At 41.8% G+C, this 21,657-nt stretch overlaps 1 protein-coding gene across 1 annotated transcript in view; it reads left to right on the forward strand.

Annotated features, from left to right (window-relative positions):
• The window catches only part of LOC138255170 (uncharacterized), a 169,604-nt gene that overhangs the window by 33,946 nt on the left and 114,001 nt on the right, over positions 1–21,657 (forward strand). The window contains exons 3-5 of the mRNA XM_069205829.1: positions 5,923–5,999; positions 13,242–13,308; positions 13,409–13,500. Of these exons, the coding sequence (XP_069061930.1) occupies positions 5,923–5,999; positions 13,242–13,308; positions 13,409–13,500 (236 nt within the window). The remainder of the gene's footprint in view (positions 1–5,922; positions 6,000–13,241; positions 13,309–13,408; positions 13,501–21,657) is intronic.

Consider the following 21,657-nt stretch of genomic DNA (forward strand, 5'->3'; position numbering starts at 1 on the left):
CATGTTTGTCATTGAGATTTGTTTCATAAATGTAGATATCTAAAAAACGGCAAGTGTTCATAGGCTCTAAACTCTGAAGGATGTTGATCAGAACCACGGTGACACATCTCTAAACACCATACATTACATTATACAAGATTTAGGCCTTTTTTTCTCCTACTTCCGGGACAAAAGTGACCTGACTCATACTGAGTTCAGTTCCGTATCAGCAACATGTCTGAGATATAACCGAGTGATCTGTCAGGCTTGCGCAAGTGTACAGTTTTATACATAGAGACTCATACTTGTATGGCTAGTTAAGTATATGCACATCTGGACCACCTATGTCTGCCAGTATTTTACTGTCCTGGCATACAGATAGCTCTTACTGGCCCTGATGAGGTGCTAAAGTGAAGTTCAGTATGAGTAGTATGATGCTCGTAAGTACCCAGTATTAATTGTTGGTCACATACGGAGATATGATCATTCATTTTGCTCTAGTTTAGAGTCATGTGATTTAAACAGGTCTTTCATACTAATGCAGACAGGGTAATGGCTTAGTATCATTGAGACAGTTGTTATTAATGAAAGTTGTTTGTATTCAGGTTGCCATGCTGATCTATGAAAATTCTTACCACACTATTTGGTTAGATTGCTGTGTGATAATTACAGTACTGGGCTCTAGTAAAGAGGTATGTCATCCCCGAAGGCTACAAGATCTCCAGAAAAGACCGCACCAACCAAGTAGGAGGAGGTGTCGCCATCATCTTCAAAGACTCCATCAGCGTCACCACCTCCACCGAAGACCCCCCCCTCGCCGCTGAACACCTGCATTTTCAGATTCGCACCGACCCAAGGACCACCCTCAGAGGATCCCTCGTCTACCGTCCTCCCGGACCTCGCGCCTCTTTCAGCGACGCCATCGCCGACTTCATCTCCCCGCACGCCCTCGCCTCACCGGACTACATCCTCCTAGGCGACCTCAACTTCCATCTGGAACAAAACAACGACCCCAACACCACCACCCTGCTCGACAACCTCGCCAACCTCGGCCTCAAACAACTGGTGAACACCGCCACCCACATCGCCGGACACACGCTCGACCCTATCTTCTCCGCCAGCAAACACGTCTTCTTCAGCCACACCTCTGCCCTACACTGGACCGACCACAGCTGCGTCCACTTCACATTCCGACGCGAGACCTCCCACCTCCGCACTCAACCCACCCCTCGTCGACAGTGGAACAAGATCCCTGAAGAGCAACTCTTCTCCGCTCTCGCCGCCAACCAACCCACCCTCACCACCGACCCCAACGACGCAGCTCTCAACCTCACAAACTGGATCTCCAACTGCGCTGACAACCTTGCTCCCCTCAAACGCACGCATCGACAGACCAACACCAAAAAACCTCTCTGGTTCTCTGACACCCTCAAAGAATCAAAGAAAACTTGTCGTGCCCTTGAGAAGGCCTGGCGCAAGGACCACACCGCGGACAACATGACCGCCCTCAAGAACGCTACACGCGAACACCACCACCTGATCCGCACTGCCAAAAGGAACTTTTTCACCGACAGACTAGACAAAAACAGCCACAACAGCAGAGAACTCTTCAGCATCGTCAAAGAGTTCTCCAACCCCAGCGCCAGCGCCAACGCCGTCACGCCCTCACAGGATTTGTGCGAATCCCTCGCCACTTTCTTCCATCGCAAGATCAGCGACCTCCACGACAGCTTCGGACACCAGACCCAACCATACACCACTGAACCCGCTTCCCCGGACATCACCCTCAACAACTGGACCCACATCAACACGGAAGAAACCAAATCCATCATGAACTCTATCCACTCCGGCGCCCCTTCGGACCCCTGCCCGCACTTCATCTTTAACAAAGCCGACGACATCATCGCCCCGCACCTCCAGACCGTCATCAACTCTTCTTTTTCTTCTGCTACCTTCCCCGAATGCTGGAAGCACGCTGAAGTCAACGCCCTACTAAAAAAACCTACGGCTGACCCAAGCGACCTGAAAAACTTCCGCCCCATCTCTCTTCTACCTTTCCCAGCCAAGGTAATAGAAAAGACCGTCAACAAACAGCTGACCACCTTCCTGGAAGACAACAACCTGCTCGACCCTTCACAAACCGGATTCCGAACCAACCACAGCACGGAAACCGCCCTCATCTCAGTCACAGACGACATCAGAACCCTGATGGACAACGGTGAAACAGTCGCCCTCATTCTCCTCGACCTCTCGGCTGCCTTTGACACCGTCTGTCACCGCACCCTAATCACCCGCCTACGCTCCACCGGGATCCAAGGCCAGGCCCTGGACTGGATCGCCTCCTTCCTCGCTAACCGCTCCCAAAGAGTTTACCTCCCTCCATTTCGCTCAGAACCCACCAAGATCATCTGCGGCGTACCTCAAGGCTCATCGCTCAGCCCGACCCTCTTCAATGTCTACATGAGCCCCCTCGCCGACATCGTACGCAAGCACGACATCATCATCACCTCCTACGCCGACGACACCCAACTTGTACTCTCCCTCACCAAGGACCCCGCCAGCGCCAAGACCAACCTACAAGAGGGTATGAAGGACGTCGCAGATTGGATGAGGCTCAGCCGCCTAAAGCTGAACTCTGAAAAAACGGAAGTCCTCATCCTCGGCAACACCCCGTCCGCCTGGGACGACTCCTGGTGGCCCACGGCCCTCGGCACCGCACCGACCCCCGCAGACCACGCCCGCAACCTCGGCTTCATCTTGGACCCTCTTCTCACCATGACCAAGCAAGTCAACGCCGTGTCCTCCGCCTGCTTCCTCACTCTCCGCATGCTCCGCAAGATCTTCCGCTGGATCCCCGCCGACACCAGAAAAACCGTGACCCACGCCCTTGTCACGAGTCGCCTGGACTACGGCAACACCCTCTACGCCGGGACCACCGCCAAACTCCAAAACCGCCTGCAACGCATCCAAAACGCCTCGGCCCGCCTCATCCTCGACGTACCCCGCAACAGCCACATCTCCGCACACCTGAGACACCTGCATTGGCTCCCAGTCAGCAAAAGGATCACCTTCCGTCTTCTCACCCACGCACACAAAGCCCTCCACAACAAGGGACCGGAATACCTCAACAGACGCCTCAGCTTCTACGTCCCCACCCGCCCCCTCCGCTCCGCTGGCCTCGCACTTGCTGCCGTCCCTCGCACCCGCCGCTCCACGGCGGGTGGGAGATCTTTCTCCTTCCTGGCGGCCAAGACCTGGAACTCCCTCCCCACCAGCCTCAGGACCACCCAGGACCACTCCGCTTTCCGGAGACTCCTAAAGACTTGGCTGTTCGAGCAGCGATAACCCCCCCTTTTTTTCCCCCCTAGCGCCTTGAGACCCGCACGGGTGAGTAGCGCGCTTTATAAATGTTAATGATTTGATTTGATTTGATATGTTGTTACTACTTGATAACCATAAAAGGTATAGCGTATATAGCGTATTGGTACATTATCATTTTTATCCATTATACACCAGTACTATTACGATATATTATGCAAAAAATATTAAAATAATTTGTAGTTAGTGTCTTAAACATTAGCATTGTCTGGTTCAGGGAGTATAGCATTGATGGATCTTGTCATGTTGTGTCTTTAGAAAGAATGGTCAGTTTCCTCCTATATATTCAGAGGTAGATGAGCACTGCAAAGGTTGTCAACAAAAGCCAAATTTTATAAAATAGTAAACACACTTATTGTCATTTTAATATTTTGTAATTTCATGGTTTATAAGAATACAGGATTTATTTACAGCATTATACAGGGAGTGCAGAATTATTAGGCAAATGAGTATTTTGACCACATCATCCTCTTTATGCATGCTGTCTTACTCCAAGCTGTATAGGCTCGAAAGCCTACTACCAATTAAGCATATTAGGTGATGTGCATCTCTGTAATGAGAAGGGGTGTGGTCTAATGACATCAACACCCTATATCAGGTGTGCATAATTATTAGGCAACTTCCTTTCCTTTGGCAAAATGGGTCAAAAGAAGGACTTGACAGGCTCAGAAAAGTCAAAAATAGTGAGATATCTTGCAGAGGGATGCAGCACTCTTAAAATTGCAAAGCTTCTGAAGCGTGATCATCGAACAATCAAGCGTTTCATTCAAAATAGTCAACAGGGTCGCAAGAAGCGTGTGGAAAAACCAAGGCGCAAAATAACTGCCCATGAACTGAGAAAAGTCAAGCGTGCAGCTGCCACGATGCCACTTGCCACCAGTTTGGCCATATTTCAGAGCTGCAACATCACTGGAGTGCCCAAAAGCACAAGGTGTGCAATACTCAGAGACATGGCCAAGGAAAGAAAGGCTGAAAGACGACCACCACTGAACAAGACACACAAGCTGAAACGTCAAGACTGGGCCAAGAAATATCTCAAGACTGATTTTTCTAAGGTTTTATGGACTGATGAAATGAGAGTGAGTCTTGATGGGACAGATGGATGGGCCCGTGGCTGGATTGGTAAAGGGCAGAGAGCTCCAGTCCGACTCAGACGCCAGCAAGGTGGAGGTGGAGTACTGGTTTGGGCTGGTATCATCAAAGATGAGCTTGTGGGGCCTTTTCGGGTTGAGGATGGAGTCAAGCTCAACTCCCAGTCCTACTGCCAGTTCCTGGAAGACACCTTCTTCAAGCAGTGGTACAGGAAGAAGTCTGCATCCTTCAAGAAAAACATGATTTTCATGCAGGACAATGCTCCATCACACGCGTCCAAGTACTCCACAGCGTGGCTGGCAAGAAAGGGTATAAAAGAAGGAAATCTAATGACATGGCCTCCTTGTTCACCTGATATGAACCCCATTGAGAACCTGTGGTCCATCATCAAATGTGAGATTTACAAGGAGGGAAAACAGTACACCTCTCTGAACAGTGTCTGGGAGGCTGTGGTTGCTGCTGCACGCAATGTTGATGGTGAACAGATCAAAACACTGACAGAATGCATGGATGGCAGGCTTTTGAGTGTCCTTGCAAAGAAAGGTGGCTATATTGGTCACTGATTTGTTTTTGTTTTGTTTTTGAATGTCAGAAATGTATATTTGTGAATGTTGAGATGTTATATTGGTTTCACTGGTAATAATAAATAATTGAAATGGGTATATATTTTTTTTTGTTAAGTTGCCTAATAATTATGCACAGTAATAGTCACCTGCACACACAGATATCCCCCTAACATAGCTAAAACTAAAAACAAACTAAAAACTACTTCCAAAAATATTCAGCTTTGATATTAATGAGTTTTTTGGGTTCATTGAGAACATGGTTGTTGTTCAATAATAAAATTAATCCTCAAAAATACAACTTGCCTAATAATTCTGCACTCCCTGTAAATTCTAAAGTTTATTTCTTGATACAAAGACAGGTAGGCTCTAATAAAAATCCATTGTCGTTCATTTGTAAATTAAGATGAAAGACACCATGGGCCCCATTCACAAAGGTAAACTTAGACCAAAAGTATAAGTTTAGACCTAAAGTCTAACTTTACTCATAGTAAAGTTAGACTTTTGATCTAAGTTTAGACTTTTGGTGTAAGTTTAGACCAAATGTCTAAACTAAGATCAAAAGTCTAACTTTACTCATAGTAAAGTTAGATTCTTGGTGTAAGTTTAGACTTTTGGTCTATTTTAGACGGAAAGTTTAACTTTACTGTAAGTAAAGTTAGACTTTAGGTCTAAACTTAGACTTTTGGTGTAAACTTAAACTTTTGGTCTAAGTTTACGCAAATGAGGCAGTGATTTCCTCCCCCCCTCATTGCTCAAACAATTTGTCCCCACTGTGGTTTAGCTATCAGCCAGAGCCCGGCGGATAGTACCCTAGTACGACCATCATTTGATAAAAAGGCATACTGTCGGTTTGCTTGGACTAAAGTAGGAAAAGTTTGTTATTTTAATTCAAATATATTTTTTGTAGGACATGAAATGCCTTCCGTGGGTAAAAACACTCAGATGTCAAATAGAAAACAGTCACAACATGTCAAAATACCCCAAGTAAGTAGAAAGATGACTGTTGGTATATTTATATTGTGATTTCAAGATGACAGAGTGGCTTTTATTAAATGTGATAGTTTCTAAACTTTAACTTAAAAACACCACCGTACTGATGGCAATGCCAAACCAAGAAACGTCAGTTCTCAAGTCTATCTTTTATGTGGCCTAGGTTGCTACTATGGCTATAGCAACATTAGCATCTATTAAACCATATATGTACAGCTTACATCCAGGACTGATGTATTTCAAAGTGTTTCTCAAATGTTGATGATAAAGGAAAAAGAGGCATAGTAGTATAAGGTAATTGCCTAGGATCACACAGTTTAGTCAAGCAGGGAATTTGGACCAGGTTTCTTCGTTGCAAAATTCAGGCATTAGATGGGTGTCTCTTTCTCTCTCCAGTTTTAATCCAAAAGTCAATGCTCTGTCTTTTTTAATTTCAGGAGATACATCAATATGCTTTATTAAATAAATAGACATATTACTATATGTTAAATCTAGTTGAAACAAGAAGGGGATCCCGAACAGACCCAGAACGAGGCATCATGTTCAAGCCTGGCTCGAGCCAGGTTTGAGTCTTTAGTGACTTGCCTACCTCTAAATGGTACCACAGACTGTAGCAAATGCTGGAGGTGGAACCATCTTGCATGATAGGGCAGGGATATAACAAGTTCCTCATGCCAGAAACGTGACATTATGAGAAAGACCTGCATTACATCAACATGAGTCAAGAAGCTCTAGGCATTGTGGGAAGAGTGGTTGGGTAGTTGTAGCTATGTGACGTTAATCCAGATACAAACCGACAATAATCTGTTGAACCACAAAATGGTTCTCCGATGCAAGTGTTCTATGAGAAGATCTGCTTCGAATGTACGATGTTTTGATTGTGATGGTGGCCAGCTGGCAATCAGAATATTGCCCAATGCAAAACATGCTTGGTTGGTTCTTTCAGGATGAGCTGGCTTTGCATTGGAGTGAGCATGCTACATCTTCCAAAATCTCAACATATCCAGAGCTACATAATGCAATCTTATGTCCCTCCACCATGTACCTCATACTTTCTTTGGAATACTGTGTTTATGTGTGTTTGCCACAAAAACATGTTTCATCTGCATTTGTTGTCATCCAGAAATAAGTTTAAATCAGTGAACTATACGCACAGCAATTGGTGTTTGAATTTGCTTTTAAGATATTGTATGGATTTCAGACATACAAAAAGAATGACACATATATACACATTTTTGAAAAAGGCACACTGTGGTTGAGAGACTGCAGAATCCATCACCAGGTGCTTCAGTGAGCTAACATGAGCTTCAAGGTAGTAAGGGGCTTGTTTCAAAGACTCTTCGCCCATCTTCGGACATGAGGCTGTCAGAGAGTTAATGAAGCCTCCACTGACCACGGCTCGGGACATCAAGAGAGAACTCTGGGTAGTTCCCAAGTTGTAAGTGGAGAGCAGCTCAAGTAAGGAGCCCCCTGCAACACCAGTGACACTCCAGATTTTCTCACCTCCAATGTCTGTTTTTCTAGCAAAGGATTGGCACAGTGCCATCCACGCCAAGCTAAAAAGCGACAAAGTCTTTTGTCATTCGTACATCAAAATCTTTAAGCTTAGGATTCGCCTTGCCGTTTTAAGTAAACAATGCAGAGGGGTTGCTTTTGCACATTCCAGGATGGCTTGGATGGTATTTTACCAGTTCAAAGCTCTAATACTGTGCCTGGAGTGGTGGAATGCTTTTGTCATTTTACGGCTCGGCGAGGATTGCACTGGGCCAATCATAACCTTAAAGATTTTGCTGTACAACTGGCAAAAGACTTTGACCCATATTTATACTTGTTTTGTGCCGCATTTGTGTCACTTTTGGATGCAAAAGTGGCACAAACTTTCAAAATACAATTATATTTTCTAAGTTTGCGCCGCCTGTGCATCAAAAAGTGACGCAAATGTGGTGCAAAAAAGTATAAATATGGGCCTTTGTCGCTTTTTATCTTCATGTTCGCGCCCTCGCCATGCACTGCAAATTTCCCCACAAATTACAACAATCATGCCATCTTTCATAACATCATTGATAATATCAATGTAGTATTTGCAGTAAAATTTTTGATGAAAAAACTGTGCATGGCGGGGGCGCGAGATATAGTTACCTTAGGGCACGAGTTATAGTTACTTGAGGTAACGCTAACTATAACTGGTGAATTTCTATGGTTTTATCTGTTTAAAATGTGAGCCTAACTATAACTTCCCTGCAAACTTTGTTTTTTTAAGTGAATTTCTATGTTTTAAAAAATTTTTTTTTTTAGCTATAATGTCCCTGTAACCTTTGTTTTTTTCAGTGAATATATTTATATATATATTTATTTATTTATATATATATTTCTATATTTATATTTATTTTACCTACTGGCAGTTGCCAGTAGGTAGTTATAGTTAGGAGCTAGTTTCCATAGACAAAGAGTTTTTTATTTTGCTAATAACTTTGACGATGTTTGATGAATCGTCACGAAATGTTCAAAACTAGTTTGCCACTCAATTTAGCTGCTGTCTTGAAAGATTTGGAGTAATTCATCAACATGCCCTGAGAAAAATGGGAGGTGGGGTGTCCCAAAACATGTTTTCCCCATGCAGTTATTTATAGGGATTTTGAACCGCTGAACGGAATAACACCAGATTTGGCAGAAAGCTAGATCTTGTTCCAGAAAGAGTGCTTTTTGTGATTTATAGATATCTAGGGATGCGGAGGATCTGCAGATCCAACAGATCTCATGGTGAGATCTGACTGTCTGCCAACACTTCAACCAGGAAGTGTTGGCAGCCATCTTGGGACTCTAACTCAACCAAGTCCCCCATAACAAGAAAAAAAAACAGAAGGGTGCAGGGTAGGAATACCCGGACCCCCTAAACTTCATGGTTGAGTCCCTCAGGAACCCCACAAAGGGGCTTTTTAAAAACAATTTGCTGCAAATTCATGGAGGATCTGCAAATCCATTGCAAAAATAAAAAAAAACAAGCAGGGCTTTCTTTTATAATATCAGGGAAGGGGGGTGAATGTGCACCCCCTCCCCAGGCTGCTTTTGGCTCTGGGGACTGCCACCCACCAGGACACTCAAAATATTGTAAAGGGGGCTGCGTGGCCCACCTCCCTGGGCTGTTTCATTCTAGGGGACCGCCACCACCCACCAGGGCATGGCTATGTCAATATGAATTGGGAGAGGGCACGCTGTTCTCCTACCGGTCTGATTTTGGCCCCAGGGACTACCGCCCTTGGGGCCTTGCCATCCATTTATATATTAGGAGGGGGCACATGGCCCCTCTCCCGGGCTGAAATCAGCCCTGGGGACTGCACCTTACGTGGCCATGCCAAACAATTAAGGATGGGTCATGCAGCCCCCTTCGCTGGGCTATTTTTGGCCCTGGGGTAACCAACCCTCAGTGTCCCGGCCATGCTAACAAATGTGAGGGGGAAACTTGGGCCCCCTCTGGGAGCCACTAATGAGCCTTGGAACCCCATCCCCTGGGCCAGGCTTAGCTATACTACAGGTTGCCTACCCCCCGGACATACCAGTTTCCCTGCCCGCACTGGTGCTAGCAGGGAAACCTCTGGCGGCAGCATTTTAAAACTCCAGCCAAGCAAGACCAAACAGTAAGTCCGCTCCCAGTGGGCGGGAGCAGGAAAAATGCTGAAAGCAGACTTTTCACCTGTTTGCCGGCTTGCTGTGAAACACACAGGGATATTGATGAGAAAAGTGCTCCCGGCCGCAAGGATCAGCATGTCTTGCTGTTACCTGAGGGCGGGACCAATGCCGGCTCCTGCCGGAGGCCCCCCAAAAAAAGGAAGTAGGTGCCACTGCATTACCAAAGTAGAAATTCACTGATAAAAACGAAGGTTACAGGGACATTATAGTTAAGAAGCAGATTTTGAAAGGTACGTTATAGTTAGGTTTGACATTTATGTACACAAAACCATAGTTATCTCAAGAAACTATAACTCGTGCCCTAAGGTAACTATTATATATGTGTGTGTGTGTGTGTGTGTGTGTCTGGGGTTGTGTGTGTCTGTGTGTGTAATAAGTATAACCAGTGAATTTCAGTGGTTTTGTTTGTTTAAAATAGTATGTTTTACCTGACATTTTTGCCTAACTATAACGACCCTTGAACCTTTGTTTTTTTCAGTGAATTTCTAAGGTTACTGGTGTAGAAAACTGGCAGTTTAGTGGTGTTGCTTTTTGACACCTGCCAGTATTCTGATCCATACAAGGGTGTGGACAGAATGCAGGTCTGGTTAAGCCTGAGCCGAATGTTGGTGCTGTACTGAGATGACCTCCACATATTGGTCAGCATCCTGAAGGCATTCCTGGCTCTAGTTAGTCTGCTCCTGATGTCACTGCCAACCCTTCCACCATGTTTAATAGGACTACCAAAGTTGGTAAACTATTGCGTCATGGCTTGGTCATCCATCCACCTTTATTGGTGAAGGGTTTAGGATGTTTAGTAGCATGACTTCTAATGTCTTCATGTTGCTCTTCAGGACCACTCGTTGTGCACAGATGTTGAGGCAAGGTGTCTTTTTATGCATTTGCTGGTGTGTCTGAGAGAGCAAGACTAGGTCATTCTCATAGTCAAGGTCCTCTCGTGTTTAGAGAATAAGGTCCATTTAATGCCTCTGGCTTGATCTGTTGTGCTTCGCATCACCCAACTGATCACTAGGTTGAAGAGCAATGCTGACTTCACACATCCCTGTCTCACAACAGTTTTAACTTCAAAGCTATACTCTGTATCTCCCACCTTACAGGTACAATTATCATAGATGCTCTTGATGAGAACTATCTGATGCTGTATGTCATAGGCTCTCAGAATAAGCTAGAGGCTATCACGGTGGATAATTTCAAAGGCTTTCCCAAAATCAATTATGTTGATGTATAGTTGTCCCTGCCACTCCATGCACTGCTCTATGATGTTGTGTAGAGTAAGGAGCTGATCAACAGATCCCCTGCACTTGCAGAATTTATCTGCTTTTTTTCTTACCTGCTTGTCCTCTGCATCAGAAATGTGCAGTATAGTGATTTTCACCAGGTTTTTACTGAGGATTGAAAGACGGGTGATCCCATATCAGTTGTTTCAGATGGTTAATGCTCCCTTTTTTGGAATTTTGACAAAAATGCCTTGGTTCCAGTTGCTTGGTGCTTTCTTTCCCTCCCAAAGCAATGTAAACAGTGGTTGGAGGATCATGGCTGATCTTCCAGAGTCACTTTTTAACATTTTTGTATTCAGGTTGTTTTGGCCAGAATATTTTCTGTTCCTAAGAGATTGGATGGCAGTGATGCTTTCTTCTTTCTGTGGTGGGACTGTGTTCACATCCAAGTCTGTCTCTGCTTCTTGGATGTCTGCTTGCTGGTTGGTACTGGTCTGATGAACACATCTTTGAAATTTTTGGCCCAGCATGCTGCCTGCTCTTTCTCTGTTCTGAGTAGTCTGCCTTGCTTGTCAATGGTAGGGGAGTTGTATGTTGCACAAGACTAACCACTAACTATTCTCATGATCATGAAAACCTTCTCATGTTCTCCACTACCGGCTCCCTCCTCTGCTTGGATGGCAAGTTTATCCATATATGCCCGCATGTGTGCTCTTGTCATTCTAACTGCACTGTCTGCTTCTATGTACTGTTGTTTATACTTCTGTAGCCTCTCAGATTTGGCCTCCATTATTTCTTTGGTGCCCTCCTCTCTTCAATAGCTTGCTGTGAGTTTTGCTTTCTCTATTATTTTTTCTTCCTTGGCTTGGTTCGCAGAAATGTTTCACTGCCTTTCACATATATTGAAGAAACCTGACCCCATTTCTCGTTGACAGCATCTGCAGCTGGCTTAACTGATCTTTCATGTGTGCCTGTAATTTTGCCACATGGAAATGCTGTCATCCTGATGTTTAGTGTTCTGTTTTTCTGAGCTTCAGCTTCACAAGAGTGATCACTAGATGGTGATTGCTGCTGACACCTGCTTCTGTCCTTAGTCTGACATCTTGCATTGAGTGACTTCAGGTGCCCCTTATTATCAGGTGGTCAATCTGGTTTATGTCTCTGCCAGTGGATGGGCATCAAGTTAGGTTGTGACTATCACAGTGGGGGGAGAAAGCCCCTCCGATGACCAAATGATTTGTGCTGCAAAATTCCAAAAGCCTTTCTCCATTGTCATTTATTGTTCAAAAACCTTCCTTTCCCATTGCTCTGTCATGTTTGTATTTTAATTTCCCTCATTAGCACTTAAGCCCCCCATCATAATCATCATGTCATGGTTTAGCTCAGCTTGTATCTTTTGGCAGACTGTTTCCTCTGTGTCATTTGTTGGAGTATAGCACTGGATAATGGTGGTGTTATGTATCTGCCTTTTAACCTGGCTATCATGAGTCTGCTGTTTATTGGCTTTCACTTAATGAGTGCATTTCTCTGTCCCCTTGCTCAGGGTGATGGCTACCTCTATGTGATGTCAGTCATCATCCCTTACCATGTACAATATTGTTGCTCTTCTGGTGGGTTTCATTCTGTCAGATCTGGTTCACATACTTTTGCTGACCCCCTGGATGCTACTTGAGCCATCTTTCCTGTGTCTTACATAGTCCGTGCATTCCAGAATCCGATCCAGGTCTTGAATTTGGCAATGAGAAAAGGGAGGTTGTAGAAGACACAAAGTCTAGCAACCTAACTCTCCAATGTAACCTCCAATAATGAACTACAAAAAGATTCACCAGTCAGGACAGTAATTCTAGCTTTTGAATGCTTTTCATGTAGTGACTGTACCAGGGAATTTATTTCACCAGTGACTGTGTCATATAGGCACCCAGAACTTATCTTAACCTTTTAGAAGTGTACATATTAATATTTTGTGCCTCAAATCTTTAAAGTCATTCACATTTTTGGGGGGAAATCACCTCCATAGGTGAATTGCCACGCAGAATATCCTGTCTTATGTTCATTAGGTCTGATATGTAAAACACTGGCAGCACTGTAGATACACATAGGTCTTTCCTTGAAACATTCATGGCTTACAGGATGAGGGCATATTTTGTAACAAAAGAAAAATATGCCATGTTATGTATTAGAAACTTGGTGAATGTTGCCTGAAAGCCCTTTCACTTGTATGCAATGTGTTAAATGATTAATGCTCCATACAATATACACTCAGTAAAGAGTCATAGGTTCAGATGAGAATGGTTAAATCTTTACTGACTGGTCTCTGTTATTTTGATTGCAGCATATATTCACTGATTCAAATATACATTTAGCAACTCAAGCTTGGATGAAAATTGCCAGTGAAAGAGGTAAATATATGATTTTATTAAGCCTAGCCTTTTTTTCCAGAACTACATTATTTGATACATATTGAACATTCATTTGCACATTTTCCATTGGGTACTACAGATTGCAAAGCCATTGAGTGCATGATAAATTCTGCAGCTGAAAAGGAGCAAAAGAACAAGACAGAGATGGGACGAAAAAGCTACATTCATCAGGTAGAGTTTGAATACATAACTTGTAGCACTGACGTAGTATATAAGACTTCAGCACACAGCTGTCTCAGTTTTAATCACTCTGGGCATTGTCGCATATTAATAAACATGTACCTCCAGAAACTCCCCTAATGATCATAATTATGAAAAAGCCTGCAGCATTATAGACAGGTAACCATCAATATCAGGGTTGTTTTCCACTGTAGGTGAAATGAAGTAGACAATAAATGTGAAGCTTGAGTTGACTTGATGCCTCTTGAAATCATGAGTAGGAGAAGTTTGTATTATTAACAGTTGCCCATCTACAATTTTCTGTTATGTATGATCCTCAAATTATTGTGACCAGCCATGCAGGTGTAGAGAAGCCAAAGGGGAGCAATGCACTAATTGGCCTTGAATCCTTCAGGTACACTAGCCCTTGCTTACTTTAAAAATATACGTGGTGTTGTGCCACCCACAACCACAACTCTCTGGCCATTTTGCTCAAATACATTAAAAAAATTATTTCATCCTGACCTAGCATCGTTAACAACACCCATCCCTCACCCCGATTCATTAAAAAACCTGTCTTCCTGCTGTCTCCTCCACCACCTTGATGCTTATCCATTATTTAAAAGAAACAAACAACTGGAATCCTGCCTACAACAGCCTCAGTAGCGTCCACTTCCAAACCCATAGGGAAATTAAATCAATACCAGGCATTCTGGCACCCTCCCACATCTAATCTACGCATTTGTCGCTCTCTCTGCCTAAGGCTGCATTCTCCATTCCCAGTCTGAGAGCAGAGAGCACCTCTGAACTGACAGTGGCTGTGTAAATACCACATGTCACCATGGTCTGCATTTGCCTGTTGTCATGGTTCTACACAGGTCAGCAGCTGACAGAAGAAATACTGGTTGATGATGTAAGAGCACTTCCTGCATCCCCTCACCTCCCTCAGTCTTCAGAGACACAGGGCATTCCTGGAACATTGTCGACAAGGCCTGCATTTCCCTGTTGTCATGGATCTACAAAGATCCACAGCTGCCATGAGAGATGCCAGTTCATAGAGTAAGAACATTACCTGCATTTACCCACCTCGCCTAGTCATCATAGACATAGGGGAGTCGCTGAACCACTGTCTATTATAGCAATGACTTTCAAAGCCCAGAGATTCGCCGCTTTGATACCAGTGTTGTGAAAAAATGAACTCATTCCTTCACTGCTCTGACAATAGAGAAGTGAACAGCCATGTTTTGAAGTCTGTGCCTGTTATAATGGCTTCAAGTAATATATAACAAATACAAGATAATCTTTTAATAAAAAAAACAAATGTAAATCCATTCTTTGCCTCACATAAGCTAATCACTTAAATCTGGCCAACCTGTTGACATCATTCCTGTTTAATCATTGAAAAGATCTGTGACAGCACCTTTGTCTGTCAGAAGATGGAGATAGGCTTCTATGTCTTACATCCATCCTCCATTCCATCCAGCCTGCAGTGCATATCTATCTATCTATCTATCTATCTATCTATCTATCTATCTATCTATCTATCTATCTATCTATCTATCTATCTATCTATCTATCTATCCATGTTATGTCATTTATATAGTAATTTAATTGCTTTACTGTGAATATGCAGTTGGTACACATTTATTTTAAAATATCAATAACACTACAGCAAGTAAGTTAAATGAAGGACCTGCTTGCCAGCATATGCAGTATGTTTTACTTAAGTATTGAAAAATGCAGCATTAGGTGTACAGTATATTCATTTGGTTAAATATTTTGCAACATGCTGATGTGGGCCAGAAAGCTACTTTATATCACTGTTAATTTTGGGTAAACAGCTTTTGCTATTACCCTTCTGTTCCTGAGATAGCTGAGTAAATACAAAAGTGTACAGATGAGTGTCCCATTGAGGTTTAGCTTTCATCCATGATGAAGATCGAACTGGGCACACCGTGGTCTGGCCCTTTATTAGTGGGGAAGGGTGGTTCCAGTAGTTTACAAGGCTTCAAGAATAGATGTGAATAGCTTGGAAAGTAGGCCTGTTCTGAGGATTTTTGAACAGTACTAAGGTTTGAGGGATTTTTGAGGTATAAACACAGAGATCCATATTTGGTGAAGTATTACTCCGATTGTTCTCCTTCTGTGGAACTTCATTTAAATTTGACTTATGAGATCATGAATGCCTTACTGGATTTCAATTGTGATTGGGTAGTAAATTGTGTAACAAGCCCGGTAGGTATTTTAGGCCTTTCTCCGTCCCCTTGCTCCCCTGTGTTTGAAGATATGACAGAGGAGTTTGAACTTTTTTTACTGAACCACCAGAAGTCAATGTATATGGACAGAGGAAGAACATTCTATAGTCTATGATCCAGATACTACATGTATTAGACTTAAAACATTGCTCCATGAACAAGTTAGGGTAAGAGAAAGTTATGTCATCGATGATAAGGAAAGGTTAATGAAGAATGATAAAGAGAAGCAAGAGAATGAAAATATTTAAAAATAAGACACGGAACATGAAATTAAAAGTATTAGGTGCAGGATACCAATTTAATGGGAGTGGTAAGAGAAATATGTAATCAATATGAACAATTTTGCATAGTGAAGAAAAGATCTGTGTCTCCATATCTTTATCCATCTAGCAGGCCTGTTACAGACAACTAATCAATATAGTTATTGTTATGCTTGTCTATATTATTGAAAGGTTAACACCAAAATACATTTTTTGCAGTTCACATTTTAGCAAGACAAATATTGTGATATGTTGATTTTCAGTCGTAATCTTCTTTATTAGTTATGACTTAAATTAAAAAAATAATAATTTTTTAAACAGTTTTTTTAGCATAAAGTCTTTTTGTGTTGTAGTAAAGTCACTACAATAGCCGACATGTTTCACTGAAAACAATCTTATCCCAAATTTGAGAAACCTGAGCAAAACTTATTAAATTTAATTAGACAATATTCTCAAGACAATTCATGCAAATATATCACTACACAATTCTTCGGTTCCAGAAAAAGTTTCTAAAAGACTTTTACTAGAATATGTGCTCAAGTATTAAACTGGCAATCGCACATATCAAATGTTTTTAAAAGTTGCGGCTGCACATACCAATTGACTTCAAAATATTCAATACTAAATGTATGTGTTATGTCTCATTTCAACTTGATTCTTTATTTATTTAGGAATTAGACCTCTCAGTGTGCATAACTGCTTAAAAAAGAAAGGTCTTTCAAGATTGAAGAAATAAAATGAAGAGAAAAGCTGCTGTCTAGATCAGTATCAAAACCCAACCTTCACTTACCTGAATTCAGTTCTTTACTTCTCACATTTATTTATCATTTGCATTCATTACAAATTGATTGCCATATTATTTTCACATTGTTTTTTAAAATGAAAGCATACACTTATATATCTTATGTAGTGACATAATGGGTAATTGAACCCTTTGTATCAGTCAACAATATTCTCTACAAACACCAACATACATACCAACACATTAACACAGAGATACATTTTTTCAGTTCAAATATTTGTAAGACACATATGGTGAAGTATTGATTTCCTGTCATAATCTTTGTGGTTAGTAATTACTTAAATTCAGTCAGTCATACTTTGTTGTACAGTTTTTGTAAACATAAAGTTTTGGCGTAGTCCCCGCAACAGCTGACATGTTTTGCGGAACATTGTATTTTCAAGGCAAGGCAAGAACTTAAGAAAACACATATCACTATTTTATTACAAGCGTTCCCAGAAATTTGTGAAACTATAGGTTAAAACATATTTATAATCAATTAAAAATATTCACAAGAAAATTTGTTGTAACAAAACAACCATATAGTTCATTCAGACTCAGAAAAGATTCAAAAGGATTTTTACAAAAATGGTTTTGCCAAAGGATATATTTATAATTGCACATATCAAACATCTTTAAAAGACTTAGCACATAACAATTGTCCACAAAAGGCTCAATACTAAGGATATGTCCTATATCTCATTTTAACTTGTTTAATGTATTTAGGAATTTGACTTGTCTGTTTAGTTTTGATATGTCTCATCAGAGATACCATAACAGAATAATTAATGACACATTAGCAGATTCCCTTACATAGACTTAATAACTCATTTAATATATTCAAGTGTTTCACTTTTCAGTGTAGCTATCAGGTCTCATAGATACACGTGATAGAAACATTGATGATAGTTGCATAAGGTAGCAGATTGTCTCACATAGACTTCATAGTGATAGCAATGAATAATGCTTAATGGTGGCATATTCACAATATGATCTAAAATATCTATTCTAAATTTTGTGGTATACAACAGCACATCAATCTAGTTTGAAGTCCACAGAATCTTTACATTTGTCCAGGAAATGCCATCCGTATTGCTAACCCCAATAATCTACAACTAGCAGATTTTGATTCTCAAAGAGTCTTTAGTAATTATACATTTATTTTCACCTTAAAATTAGTTGTTAATATATATTTGACTTCCTTGAATAAGGCTATGCATTAATCTTTAAGATAACCCAGTTCCTTACTTTGGCTTCCAATTTCTAATATGTTATATAGGTAAATAAGACAAAGAGCTATCTTTTTATGAGAGACAGGTAGAATTCAGATGTTTTATGATTATACTCAATAGGATTACATTGTGTCAAAACCAGATTATCACTGTCATAAAATTCCACTAACCTGGACCTTCAGACCCAGCTGGAACAATGCACGATATTAGTCCATCCACGTCTGTGGAATGAGCTTTATAGCTCACCACCAAGAACCAAAGCAGGAAATGGAAGAAGGGACAATATAATAAACAACCGACCTATGACCACCTTTTATGTTTGGGTTTCGTCTGCTTCAGACTCTTGGCATTGCACCCATGCTCTTGTAATCTTGTGGCATAAGGTGTACAGCATTAATACTACTTTTTTTACACATCCTTCAGGCCCCCATGATACCATACTTGGCCACCCCTTACCGATGTATGAATGAGGACTAAAGTGTTCTCTTCAATTTATACCACGGGCGTGCACTGAAACCCAGATTAGGAAGTCTGTAGGTTGAGTCTCGTGCACTAGGATAACTGGTTTCTGGGAAGGAACATGTCTTGTTCAATGAGGTTGCGGAGTCTCAGGTTCCGCAAGCCTGATCATTCCCTGCATTTCTTGGAAACATGTAACAACAAACAAATATTTATATATAAAGATCCGAATTTACAACTCTGCTGGGAAGTGGATGTGTCGGGTGCAGAGGGCCTGTAGTGGGTAACACTCCATTGCACATTGAACTGTTCTAGTTTGAGGGTGCAGCATGCTTGCACGCCTTTTTCGGGCTTGTACTCACACTTCTAAAATGGCATGAAAAAGTCCAGATTACTTTGTTGCCCACCGCAGCAGTCTTGTGTACCACGGATGCCAGTGCTGCAGCATGTTCCTCTTCAGAGAGCCATGCAACCCTTGCAGAGTGCTCCTGGGATGCTTTGATGCTGCTAGAGCAGCGCTGTAGGCAGGTTCATCTATCCTGTCAAACCCACGTTGCTAGCCAGTTTCTCCTACTGCAGCTCAGCCAAGGGCAGTAGCTTCAGGGTTGCCTCCAAAATCTCCTTGCTTCTTAACCCAAGTCACTGGTTGCCTAGCAATGGGCGTGACAATGGGCAAGGCTTAAATAGTCTTCATCGGCCAAAATGGCCACACAGAGCAACAGGTGTTTTTGGAACCTTCTAGAACACAACTTTCTAGAATAGTCTAGAAGGGCAGGGTGTGATAGTATAGGTGTCAACAATGTAGAACTTTCTAGAACAGGTCTAGAACCTCCGAGAACAGTCTAGAAGGGCAGGGTGTGGCAGTATGGGCGTAGCCAATGTGCAATTGTGCCAAATGTACAATCGTTCTGAACTGTGCCTACTCTACAATGGGAATGCAAATAAACCTCACACAGTCATGTAGAAAGCACTTGGGCATGTAATAGTGAGCATACCACTGCCTTTTGTTACCTTACATTGGAGAGGCATTAAATGGGTGGTGCATGGGTTTGTGTGCATCTACCCATGTATTTTGACACAAACCCATATACACTAAAGTCAGTAAACATGGGTGTGCACCACAATGGTCCATCTAAAAGAAGAAATATCTTTATTTCTCCTCTTTGCATAATTGCTGCATACTTCAGCATACATACAAAGAGGAATTAGCCTCTAAGAATAGTTGTTTTTTGGCCCGGGACCCTTTCCTGCTTAAAATCTAGTCTGACCACACTGAAGGTACTCATGAATCATGGTGCAAGGGTGCCTGCATTAAAAAGAGCAGAACTGCACCATTCCTTTGTAGATGTTGTGGTTCTGCTCTCTCCCTTTCATGCAACGCAGCACAGCAGCCTCCTTTGCTGCACTGCGTTGCATGAAATCTTAGTAAATATTTCCCAGGGTCTCTAATGGATGCCCCACATGCAGTATCTGAAAGATTTTAAATATCAATATAAGTTTTGTCAGATTTAGCCAATTGGTATTTTACAAGATGGACTTTCCTATCAGATTCAGTTGAAACTTACTAGCAATCCAGCCTCTGGCAATGCAGCCTCATGGCATGCACTCCTTGTTTCACTGAGGCACCATCTTGGATCTCTCTTTTATAGTCCACAAGAAGCCTGCCAAACTACTAACCATGCAGTGCCACCCAGAAGTATAATCCTCATCCTGTAATAACACAAAGCTGAACTATTTTTTACTGGGAGGATCAAGAAATACTATGTAATAGTTGCCAAAGTAGTTATTGTTAAAACAGACTTTTCAAACAAGCATTGGCAAAGCCAATAGGTGTCTCCTAAGTGAGAGTTATTGGCTTTGGCAATGTGTTTTAGCTATGTTGTGCACCAGTCTGGCTTTTGTTCAGTATAGCTAAAAGTTAGTGTCATGGAGTGTTGTAGAGAGGAGTGGATTGTCGTAGAGTGTCTGAGAATGGAGTAGAGTGGAGCAGAATGTCATAGAGTGTTGTAAAGTGGTGCAAAGTGGTGTGTAGTGGAGATCTTATAGTGGAATGGCATTGTGTTTGTGATATAAGAAAGAAGAAATAACACCTCAATCAGCGCGAGCAGCAGATGGTCACTAATTACAAGAAATCAATTTTTACTTTGTTCATGTGCCACGCAAAGAATGGAAGTGACACAGGAACTGAAGCCTGGGAAACACTGATGAATTAGAAGAAATATAAGAAGAGTGCTAATGATGCTGAGGATGGTAAGTAATGGGTGCAGACTCCAAGCCCTTTTTGTAAACAATAGTATCTCACAAGTGAAAGAGCATGTGCTAGCGCATGGCTCACTGCCCTAAACTAAAAAGGAGGGTCTTTTCCCAAACAATGAAAAATGATGAAAAAGCTCCTTTCTAGGTTGGTATCAAAATTGAAACTCCATTTAACTGAACGCAACTCTTCACTTCGCACATGATTTAAGTGCAGGAGTCATTACAAAGTGATCACATGACATATTATTTTCACATATACTGTTAAAACGGAAGCAACAAAATATATATATCTTATTAATGGCATAGCCGGGAAACAAACCCTTGCCATTAGTCAACAATATTCTCATTGACAACATGTGCCACTGGCCTTTTATTTTCATCAAAGTTGAAATCTTGGTGGACATTCTCATATGTTGAACTCTTTTGCTAGATGCCAGTAACTAAAAAATCACAAGCCTGTATATGAATATTGAGCATTCCAAATGTCTTTCGGTAATCCCATTTTTTCTTTACATGAAATCAGCTTGTTCATTGCAACAATTTATAATACTACACCAGAAAATATTTTTAGTAGAAAATATATTTTTCTGTTTGTAAACACCTCGTACCACCAGGTTTGCTTCCTCATGTGCAAATCTTGTCATGGGTCTATAAGAGAGGGAGCATGCCATGGGATTATCTGGTATACTTCCCCATTAGACTGGTATACCGGGTCAGGTACATTGATGATATGGAAGGGCACTGAAATAGAATTTAAAATGTATCATCAGTACCATAATGAGAATGAATATAAAGTCACTTTAACTTTGGATTTTCATCATAACAGGATTGTATTTCTTGATGTTGAATTGTATGTGGAGAGAACAATAGTTTGATAACAAAACTTCTCAGGAAACCTACTTCTGTAAATATACTATTGCTCGCAG

The sequence above is a fragment of the Pleurodeles waltl genome, chromosome 1_2 (assembly GCF_031143425.1).
Source record: "Pleurodeles waltl isolate 20211129_DDA chromosome 1_2, aPleWal1.hap1.20221129, whole genome shotgun sequence".
In the NCBI taxonomy this organism is placed as follows: Eukaryota; Metazoa; Chordata; class Amphibia; order Caudata; family Salamandridae; genus Pleurodeles; species Pleurodeles waltl.